General features: G+C 57.5%; 1 protein-coding gene across 1 annotated transcript in view; it reads left to right on the top strand.

Moving 5' to 3' along the window:
* The window catches only part of PRRC2B (proline-rich coiled-coil 2B), a 71,275-nt gene that overhangs the window by 45,785 nt on the left and 14,668 nt on the right, over positions 1 to 10,822 (top strand). The window contains exons 16-25 of the mRNA XM_010856789.1: positions 1,369 to 1,585; positions 2,213 to 4,279; positions 5,554 to 5,750; positions 6,315 to 6,460; positions 6,920 to 7,061; positions 8,539 to 8,621; positions 8,929 to 9,117; positions 9,263 to 9,460; positions 10,022 to 10,108; positions 10,615 to 10,719. Coding sequence (XP_010855091.1) covers positions 1,369 to 1,585; positions 2,213 to 4,279; positions 5,554 to 5,750; positions 6,315 to 6,460; positions 6,920 to 7,061; positions 8,539 to 8,621; positions 8,929 to 9,117; positions 9,263 to 9,460; positions 10,022 to 10,108; positions 10,615 to 10,719 — 3,431 coding nt within the window. The remainder of the gene's footprint in view (positions 1 to 1,368; positions 1,586 to 2,212; positions 4,280 to 5,553; positions 5,751 to 6,314; positions 6,461 to 6,919; positions 7,062 to 8,538; positions 8,622 to 8,928; positions 9,118 to 9,262; positions 9,461 to 10,021; positions 10,109 to 10,614; positions 10,720 to 10,822) is intronic.

The following is a 10,822-nucleotide window of genomic DNA, read 5'->3' as shown; positions in this document are numbered from 1 at the left end:
TTTCTGGTCTGCCTTGTAATTGAATGCATAGCCCTTTGAGGGTCTTTGTGTAAGCAGCACCTCAGCTGTAACTCTCTGCCTTGTGCAGAGAAGCCCCATCTCTTGTTGGGGGGTGAGGGGGTGGTATTTAGGAGCACAGCTGTAGGTTACTACATCTGACAGATGTGTCCCTGGGTCCCCTCTCAGGAGCCCTGGCTCGTGCCTCTGGCCCATGGCTCTTGCCCATGGCTGTGGTTTCCGCTCCCTGGGGGTTTCCTGGTTTGGGGGAGCAGAGCTCTGCAAGTGAAATGTGTAACATGTTTTGTGCAGCGTTTTTGTGATAGGAGGTTTCTTCAGGTGATATGAGCTGCCATATTGCCAAAAATAGTTCTGTGTAGTGCTCAGCAGTTCTGCCTACCTTGTGATCAGTACTTAGTAAACGGGGTGTAATTTTAGGATTCCAGAGAGGGTCCTTGACCACATGACTCAGACTACTTTTGTGCCGGAGTCGTATATTGGTAACCTTTGGACAAAGCATCCACAGCTGAAAGAAAGTATAAAATCACTAGCCTGATGCAGAATCATTTTCCTGATCAGATTATCTCAGCTTGAAAAATGGGCACAAAAAAAACTGGCCCAGTAATTAGCTTTGTGAAATATTTGAAAAATCAGATCCTCTTTTCTACACAGACTCTGGCCCAATGGGAGGCCTTTAATGTCATCTACAGCATCCCATCTGGTAGAAGTGGACAGAGGGGCCCTAATGAGGGGGTGCCGTCTCCCAGGCTGGTTTGTATCTCATTGGACCAAGATGTCAGCTTATCCCTGTCTCCTCGGGCCAGTTAAGAGTTGAGTGTCATCTGTGTGTCCCCTTCTTCCCTTCCCTGGAGAGAATGTGGATTATCACTATAAGCTCAGGGGCAGAAACAAGCAGAACTGAAATCCAGAGCCCTTTCTGAATCTTGCAGGGTTTGGAAGCAGGCAGACTCTGGCTCCTTGGTGCGTGTAGGCTTCCTGGAGCATAGCCTATCTTCCCTGTGTCTGTGCAGGAGACCCTTGTCATCTCCCGCTGCTGGCTGCCTGACCCCTTAGCTTTCTGCCGCCAGACATGAGCTCTCTAGTTGGTTGTGTCCTGTTTCCATTTGCCAGTTTTTCATATCCTTCAACATAGGCGCTGTTCATCAGGAACTAAGATTGGACCTCCAGGGTCTTTGAACAGGCCTTTCAGATGGCATGCCTGTGTGCTTTCAGAGGTTCTGTGATCAGATGACGTGAAGCAGGTGGGATGTTGCATCCGCGTGATGGTCGGGGCAGCTTGTCTCCTCTGGGCCTGTAGGCGACCCATGGCTTGCTGAACGAGGTGACCGATTAGCTGTTTGCCTTCTTCAGGATTGATGAAACCCATAATGCCCCCGGATTCCCTCAGTGGGACTGGCTGTCGCTCTGAGGACCAGAGCTGTGTGCCCCCGCTGCCAGAAAGGAAGGTGACCGCCATTGACCCTGCCCCCGTGTGGAGCCCTGAGGGTTACATGGCGTTGCAGAGCAAGGGCTACTCGCTGCCCCATCCGAAATCCAGCGACAATATGGCCATGGACATGCATGTCAGGTGAGGCGACGCTTGGTCCTGCTGCCCTGCAGCTGAAGGAGGAATCTTGGTCCTCAGTGAGATGGGCTCTGGGAGGAGGCCCTGTCCCAGGAGACACCGCCCTCAGGGAAGGGGCGCCTTGGGAGGGACCAGTGTGCTCTGGGAAAGGAGAGTGAGATGAGGATGGCTGGGTACTTTCATGTGAGAGGCTCCAATGGTGACTGAAGGCCCAGGAGGAATCCTGGGGTCAGAGGCAAATCCCACAGAACCTTGGGCCAGGGCCACGGGGTGGGGTTGAGCACATGTGTTATGGCTCCTTCCTGTGAAAGTAAGGTGAGCTGGCTCTGCCAGCCCAGCACCCCAGACTCTTCTCGGACTTCCCGGCTCCAGCGTGTTTGAACCAGAGGATGCCCAGCTGTTCGTGGAGTCCGCCAGCCACTGATCATCACTCTGGACTCCAGGGGCTGCCACCAGCCCATGGCCCAGCATCTTTGAGGCCCATTTAAAGATAGAGCGAATGTTCGTGCCTATGTTTTTTTCTTTTCCTTTTTAAAAAAAAAAAAATTTTTTTTTTTTAAACTGTGTTCAGCGTGGAAACCAGGAACCAGGCTCCAATCACATTGACTGATTTTTCTGGTTCCTTTTCAGGAGTGAAAGCTCTTACTCTGCCTCCCCCGGAAGGTCAGGGGGCGTGAGTGCCCAGCGCGAGCTCCTTGAGGAGAGAGGGCAGGAGTACTTGAGCGCTTCTGACAAGAAGGCCCCAGCAGACTGTGACTCCCGTGTCTCCTCTCAGAGAGTAGGCCAGGAGCTTTTGTTTCCACCCCAAGAAAATGGGCAGGAAGCAGGCACTCCTGTGAGTCACACCCCAAACCTCAGGTGCTCCCCACTGGAGCCCGACTTTGCCCCCACGGAGAAAAAGCTCGAGTATGGTGACTGGGATGTGAACCACCAGTCAAAGGTTGCCAACCCAGACGCTGCGGTTGAGAAGGAGGTACCGCGGGAGGAGCCACCCTTCAGCGTCTCCTCCTGGGAGAAGGAAGGGAGCCCGAGCAAGCCGCCGGCTCTGGAGCCCGAGTGGACGCCAGAAGCCCGGGGCACTGGCAGCCAGCACCCGGAGCAGACCAGCAGGACCCGTAGGTCCGGCCCCATCAAGAAACCTGTCCTGAAGGCCCTCAAGGTGGAGGACAAGGAGAAGGAGCTCGAGAAAGTAAAGCCGGAGCTGGCAGAGGGCAGCACCCGCCTGGCCCGGGAGCCAGGGCCTGTCCATGAAGTGGCTGAGGACGAGGACCAAGAGAACGACCCCGCACTGGCCAATGCGGCCCCGGCCACCTCGGAGGACCAGGGCTTAGCCCGTGCCAGCTTGGGCCGTGAGGCCAGCCGTCCTGAGGAGGACAGCAAGCCTGATGGGGCCCCGGAGGCCAGACCCTCCAGGGAGGCCAGCCACACACCCCCGACCAAGAGGAATAACTGGATCTTTATTGATGAGGAGCAAGCCTTTGGGGGCCGGGGGCCAGCCCGGGGCCGAGGCCGCGGGTTCCGAGAGTTCACCTTCCGCGGGCGGCCCACCGGTAGTGGCCTGTGTGGTGGGGGCGTCCTTGGGGCACGCGGCCTCTACAGCGGCAGCCAGAGGAGTAGCCGGGGCCGGGGGCCGCGGGAGTTTGGGCCGCCGGATGACTTCCCCCGGGCCAAGCCCCGGCGGAGGATTGCCAGTGAGACCCACAGCGAGGGCTCTGAGTATGAGGAGCTCCCCAAGCGGCGGCGGCAGCGAGGCACTGAGCCTGGGGATGAGGGTGCGCTCCCGGAGCGGGAGGAGGCCACGGGAAGGAAGGGCGACTTCAGGGAGTCCTGGCGGTCCGGCAGGATGCACCCTGAGGACCATGGTGGGCCTGAGGCCAAGAACCGAGGTCCCCGGGCCTTCGGGCGTGCCCTGCCCCCGCGTCTGAGCAACTGTGCATATGGCCGGAGAACCTTCGCGGCCAAGGAGGTGGCCCCTTGGCCCAGCCGGGGTCCTGGCGCCTCCTGGCAGGAGTCTGGCGCCTCTGACGCATGTGGAGCCCGGCGGCCCTTAGACAGAGACTACATCCCAGACGCCTACAGACGCCCCGACGCCTTGGGCTCCCGGGGCTTCGAGGATGGCCGCCTGGAGGACCGGAGGGCCTTCTTCCAAGATGACCACGCCGCAGAGTCCGAAAACGCAGAGAACCGGCCCTTCCGGCGAAGGCGGCCTCCGCGCCAGGACAAGCCGCCCCGCTTCCGGCGCCTCCGGCAGGAACGGGAGGCCCTGGGCCTGTGGGGGCCGGAGGACGAGCCACCTCTGGCAGCCGGCCAGTGGCCAGGCCGTCCTAGACCCTGCCCCGGGGACAGGAGCAGCGCCTCAGGCCGCAGGTCCCCTGAGCTCGCCTATCAGAACTCCTCCGACCACGCCAACGAGGAGTGGGAGACGGCCTCCGAGAGCAGTGACTTCAGCGAGAGGCGGGAGCGGCGGGCCGGCTCCGAGCTGGACCCCCAGGCTGATGGCAGCCCCTCTGGGGTGAGCGCAGGCGAGAAGAAGGAGCTGGCCAAGCGGAGCTTCTCGGGCCAGAGACCCCTGGTGGACAGGCAGAGCCGGAAGCTGGAGCCGGGAGGGTTTGGGGAGAAGTCTGTTAGGCCAGGTGGCGGTGACACTTCTCCCCGCTATGAGAGTCATCAGAACGGGACGCCTCTGAAAGCCAAAAGGTAAACCAGAAGCAGAGTCCCGGGTTCTTTTTTATTGTTATGCTTCTGTTAGCCGGTGTTTCCGGCAGCACCTCACGCATGCTGTTCCGCCGTATGTCAGGGCCCTGACTCCTTCCCCCTCGTTGTGTTCCAGGGTGACTGCCAGGGTGTGTGAGCACCTCCGTCATTGGCTCTCACCCTGCTGTCTGCTTCTCTTGTGGTGTGTTGTTGTTGCTTCAGAACCAAGACTAGAGGCCCCATCCAGTAGTCCCCTGCAGTGGCTGTCCCAGTACCACTCCATGGTTCAATCTCCTTATGTTTCCTTGGAGTCCACCCAAGGGGCCACCACCACAGGGTTGGGGTCACTCCCTGTGTGTGGCACCTGGTGAGCACTGGTCTGTTCCCCAGACTCCTCGGCCCCCGAGTGTGTGCCAGGCAGTTTCTTCGCTGGGGCACTGCTGGCCTCCTGGCCCTGCAGAGAGATCTTCCCTGAGTGCCTTTGCTTTTCCACAAAAGACAAGCAACCCTACCCCAGGGATTACCCCCTACACTTGATGATAGCCAGGTAGCAAGCAGGGGCTGTGAGTGACTCCCAAGGCCCAAAGGGCACCTCTCCGGACTCGGAGGCGTTGGGGTGGGTATCCTGTGCTCAGTGTCTGCTTGCTGCCCACAGCTGGCCTGGGATCAGGGTAGGGGCAGAGCCTGTGCAACCTGCATCCCTGATGTGGCTCCGGCTCCGCCCAGGTGCCAAGGAAGACAATTTTCCCGCCTCCCGGCCTCCTCAAGAGTTCAGGGCACATAGGCCTGGCCTGTAGTTCACTCGTATCTCTGAACAAGGTGCCACAGGAGAATGTGGATTCTTGTCAGTGTGGGTCTAGAGGAGCTTTCTAGGCCCCAGATGCCAAGACCTGGCTTTCCTTCTGGTTTCTGCCCCAGAGGACTGGCAGTGGAGCGAGGCCTGGGCTCCCTCTGCAGCCCAGTTCTAAGCCTTGCCCCTTATCTCTTTTCTGGAGCCCTACAGGGTATGGTAGGCAAAGGGAAAGGACAGGAGTACTAGCTGGGGGAGGGGGTGAGCACAGAGCAGCTTTCCCAGGTGCTTTGCTGGAGCAGTGGTCTGGGGCAGCCTCCCCACGGGCTCGCGACAGCGTGTAACCAGCCACCCCTTCTGCTGGGTCGAGGGGACAGCAGGAGGAAATGACGGAGACGAGGGCTGAGCTTGGTTGTGTGCTGGGCATGTATGTGGTTTCTCCTTCTTGAGCCACTTCTGAGCTGACAAGATCCTCCTTCCTCTCTAGGTCCCCAGACGAGGCCTTGCCTGGAGGTCTTGGCTGCGGCAGTGGGAGCGGCCATTACACACTGGAGCGGGCAGCCCATGCTGCCTCTGACGTCACCGAAGCCTCCTGTGAGAAGGCAGAGAAGGAGGCCAAGCTGGCCGCCCAGAGGTCAGGCGAGCAGGGAGAGACCATGAAACCATTTGACCTGAACTACGGACGTGAGTGTCAGCTCACATCTTCAGGGGAAGAAGGATCCAGGCAAAATGGCAGGGGGATGGGTCATGGCCACCACCATGGGTTGCTGAGTTTGCCCTTTCACTGAATATCTTAGGTTCTGGGCACGTACTGGGTTAAGAGCAAAACAGGAGGGATTCCTGCCCTCGTGTTGCTCACAGCCCTGCTGCACTCCTGTAACAGCCCTGCAGCGTCTGTTTTAAAGATGGGAAGCTGAGCCCCAGAGAAGCTGAGTGGTTTGTCTAGGGTCACACAGCTGGTTAGGAGTAGAGCTGGGACTTAGGTGTGTGTGTCTCTGAGGTCTGTTTTCTTAACTGTGACCTGTTTGGTTTGAGATAACAGTGCATTGCAGGGTTGTGAGAAGGGTGTAGAAATCCTCACTGGGTTTTCTAGACCCTGGTAATGGTGAATATGCTGAGGCCCAAGCCAGCTAAGTGCCTGGCCTTTTGAGCTGACTCAGTGCTTAGCTATCAGGTGTCCGTAGGGTTTGGTTATCCTTAGCTTTCAGTAAATGGAACCATTGCCCTTCCTTGTGAATCTTGGTTCAGACGCCATCATTGAAAATTGCGGATCCAGCCCTGGGGAGGAGAGTGAGGTGGGCTCTCTGGTGGGCGAAGGCTTCATTGAGGTCCTGACCAAGAAGCAGCGCCGCCTGCTGGAGGAGGAGAGGAGAAAGAAGGAGCAAGCCGTGCAGGTACGGGACGTGCTGTGACGCAGGGACACCTGTAGCCTATGGCGGCAGAGTGTTCTGAATTCGGCCCGGGCTGGGAGAGGAAGAAAGGCATACTTGTAAGCAGGCACTGCCTCCCAGGGCCCACTGTCGCTGTGCCCTTGGGGTAGATGGTGTGATTTCCCTGCTCTCAGAGGGTAACTGATCCTTGGTGACACCAGCTGAAATGGGCTGAGCAGGACCTCTGTCAGCTCCTGAATCCAGCCTGCTCCTACTGTGATCTCAGGTCTCAGCCCACTGGGCACTTGCAGGTGTGGTGTCGTCAGCACTGCAGTTCCCGCGTGGTTGAGGTCTTAACCGACGGTTGGTGAATCTCTGGAGCAGTTTCCGGGTGTGGTTTTGGAGCCCACGGTCGTCTTCCGGGGGGGACTCATTTTTCAGGTCTGCCATCGAGGCTGGACCCTATCACCCTCTTTTCCGTAGGTTCCTGTCAAAGGCCGAAGTCTCTCCTCTCGAATTCCTCCTCGGTTTGCAAAGAAGCAGAACAACCTGTGCCTGGAGCAGGGTGACGGGCCTGTGCCCGGCAGCAGCCTGGGCACCGAGATCTGGGAGAGCGGCAGCCAGGGTAGGAGCTTGTGTTTGGACCCCGAGGCTCGGGCCGCCTCCCAGGCTTGGGGCCCTTCTCAGGGAGGATTCTGCCTTGGGGCCACGAGCATAGGCACAGCACTGACTGCCTCCTGGCTTCCTCTGCCGAGTCTGCGGTAAAGCCTTCTGAGCACCACGTGCCACTGCAGCCTCTGAGCAGATGTAAGAGTCTCCCTGCCTGAAGCGTGGTGGCGAGCAGAGCATTCTGCATCCAGTGACGGGAGTGGGCCCCACCTCGCCTGGCTGAGGTCGCCCAGGAGTTGGTTTGACTGTTGCCCATGTCAGTTATCCTTCCTTCTTACTTGAGGGAGAGCAGTAGACAACTATTTGGGAGAACAGGAGTCCATAGCTTTCCCATCCGTGCTGTGCGCCCTTTCCTTGCCAGAAGGAGGTTTCTGTCAACTCCTCCCCAAATGCTGTCTTAGACTTGAAACCAGACTAGGGTGGCCCTTAATTTATAGAAAATTTGTTTCCCTGAAGTTAAAAGAATTTCCTATCCAGTGGTATTTTTCTGGTAATCTTTCATTTTAAAATACAAAACCATATAAGCAGATTGTTCTTGAGTTCCTGCTCTGGGCAAGGCCCTGCAGGCCGGGCAGCGGGAACTGGTGGGATCACCATTGCTAGCTCTTTATTCAGAGCAGCCAAGGCTTCCAGAGCCACGTGACAGACACCCAAGAGCCTGGGTTCTGAGCCTGATGCTCTTAATTTTACCACACGGCCTGTCGTCATGCTTGATTAAAACCTTGAGTGTAATACATTTCAATGTAATAATGGGAAATTGTCAACTCTGACTGAAAGTAAAATAGCCTTTTAGTAAATTTTGGTATCAGTCAGTTTGGTTTTGTGAGAGTGGTGGGTGTCGCAGCGTAAATGTCCAAAAACACGTACCTCCCAGCTTGGTCAAGCAGGGCGAACCAACTCAGGTCGCCCTTGGCTATCAAGGCTTTCCCTCCTGGCTTGTGCAGTGTCTCGTGGTTGCTCAGACCAGGGGTGTGTGGATGGCTTCAGAAGGGCCCTGGGTCTTGGGAAAGAGCTTGGGAGGTTTTGTGCACACAGACAGGATCTGTGACTTTTGTTGGATTCTTAAGAATGATTGAGCTAACAACAGTTGAGTAATAATCAGCTTGACTCATTCAAAGACTTGTAGAGAGGTGCCAATTTGTAGAAATAAATAGTTGGCTTTTGTGAAAAAAGCTTTACCACAGCAGAGGTAGTGATACAGAGTTCTAATCCCTATGAGTGAGAAGTTGCTGGTGTGTTTACCTGGAGCTCATCGTCCATGAAATCTCGGGAACTTCGTTTATGGAGATGTTTCTGGGGATTTTGGGAAGTTGAGTGAAGGTGTCAGACTGAGGAGGGAGGTGGCTTGGAGAGTTTGTGTGCGCTGCCTGTGGTCGTGTTTCTGGCTTGGTGGTCCCTCTTTGATGTCCTGACTCTGTCTTCCTCCTCGGCAGCCCTCCCGCTTCAGGCCTCGACCAGTGACTCCTGGACCAAAGCTGCCACTGCCTTCACCAGCGCTGAGCCTGGCTCTGCTGAGGTGAGTGGCCCCCAGGCACCAAGCGTGTGCTCACAGTCCAGGGCCGTCACAGCCTCCCGCCCAGCCTCTCCCTGGCCAGGCAGTGAGCCTGGCCCATTGCTGGTCTCCAGTCTTGCTTTCAGGTGTGTGGGAGGGAGAAAGAGGGGATGGCAAGGGAGTACCCACCCTGGGTCCTCGGCGTCTGGCCATGCTTACAGTGCAGGGGCCCACATGTACCGGAGATCACGGGCTTGGGCCAGGAGACACGTCATGCCCCAGGTCTCACTCTGCGGGACTCAGGTGCTGACTGGCCGTGTGTCCTGCACAGCAGGGCTTTAAGAGCAGCCAGGGAGACAGCGGTGTTGACCTGAGCGCCGAGTCCCGAGAGTCCTCAGCGACCTCCTCGCAGCGCAGCTCTCCATATGGCACCCTGAAGCCCGAGGAGGCAAGCGGGCCCGGCCTGGAGCCCAAGGCTGATGGCCACAAGGAGCAGACTCAAAAGCAGTCAGAGCCAAAGGTAACCTGGAGCCTGGCTCTCAGGGGCCAGGCTAGGCAGAAGGGCTGGTGTCTTTTGTTTTCTTTTCTGGCTCTCGGTTCCTTGGAAGCTAGAGGTCAGGGTCACTCCAGGCTCTGTGTCTCAGCCTCTTTGCTTTTCTGTCAAGGATTCAGAACAAGGCTCAGGACAGAGCAAGGAGCACAGACCAGGACCCATTGGCAATGAGCGCTCTCTGAAAAACAGAAAGGGCTCCGAGGGGGCTGAACGGCTGCAGGGGGCTGTGGTTCCCCCTGTTAACGGGGTGGAGATTCACGTGGACTCTGTGCTGCCGGTGCCACCCATTGAATTTGGAGTCAATCCGAAGGTGAGGCTTGAAGTGTTTCTTATACCCACCTCCCCAACCCCCGTTTTTGGTGCTTGGAGAGGAAGAAGGGGCCTTTCCTGGAGGAGCAGGGTGGTAGGTGCTGGCAGCACTCCAAGGGATGTTGTGGGGTGGCAGCGTGGGTGAAGAGCTGCGTGGGCTGGTCCCGTCTCCCTGCCAATGCCAGGCAGGCTCTCAGACCACGCAGGAAGCCAGGCAGAGAAGGGGATGGCCGCCTTGCTTGGGGGCTGTCGGGGAACAGCTGGCTGTTCTGTTCACGTGGTGAATACTGCTTATTTATTTCTGTGGCTGTGCTAGGTCTTAGTTGCATCACATGGAGTCTTTGATCTTCGTTGTGGCACATGGGCTCTAATTCCCTGACCAGGGATTGAATCCGGGACCCCTGCACTGGGATCCCAGAGTCTCAGCCCCTGAACCACCAGGGAAGTCCCATACTGGGTGTTTTGAGTTGCTGAGGCTATGGGTCTACTTCATGTGTGTCTCTGCCAGAAGGTGAGCCAAGGTGATTTCTGTGGGCTTTATTCCCCCTTTTTTTTCCCCTAGGACTCTGATTTCAGCTTGCAGCCTGGCTCTGCCTCTGGTCCTGCGGGGAATCCAGTTGTCAAGCTTCAGGACGCATTGGCCAGTAACGTAAGTCTATGCTTCTCCCACCTAGCTCGGTTTGTGTCTTGGTGCCGTTTCTAGTTACACGCCTGTGGCAAGTTGTTCCATGCCCTGGTTTTGTGAACTTAAAGTGGAGTGGTGTCACCCCTAAGGTCTAGTGTATTTGGCACTTTGTGATTCAAACCTTTCCCGGTTCCACGGTCACACACGTTTGAGAATGCTGTGGTAAATAAACAAGTTTCTTTACTCTTCAGTTTCTCAGAAATCCTGTGACCTGCAGGTGGGTGGTGGGCACGGCAGGAAGCGGGTCTAGCGCTGTATTTCTGACCATATTTCTAGGGCCTCTTTTCACTGTTTGGGGGAAGGGGCTGAGACAGGAACTGGGACCCCCACGCCGTGCAGTGTGGCCTGCGTGCAGGCCGCCAGCCGGGCTTCTGTTGCCGAAACATGGCAGCCCTGCTGGAAGGCTGGGTCCAGGCAGGAGGGGTGTGGCTCCCCCACCTGCAGGGGCCCCACCGTGTTCTTCCCTCCAGGCCGGGCTGGCCCCCAGCATCCCCATCCTGCGGCGGGACCACCACATCCAGAGGGCCATCGGCCTCTCCCACATGTCCTTCCCTACCGCCGACCTCACTCTGAAGGTAACTCGGGGCCCAGCTTGTGAGGGGGCAAGAGCAAGCAGACCCCACCCCAGCACACCCCCTCCCCGCACCCCAGGGCTTAGCTTTGTGCCGCCCTCTGCCT

This window comes from Bison bison, unplaced genomic scaffold (assembly GCF_000754665.1).
Source record: "Bison bison bison isolate TAMUID 2011002044 unplaced genomic scaffold, Bison_UMD1.0 scf7180017864375, whole genome shotgun sequence".
Classification (NCBI taxonomy): domain Eukaryota; kingdom Metazoa; phylum Chordata; class Mammalia; order Artiodactyla; family Bovidae; genus Bison; species Bison bison.
Note: the sequence above shows the minus strand (reverse complement) of the source record. Positions and strands in the feature narration are given on the sequence as shown.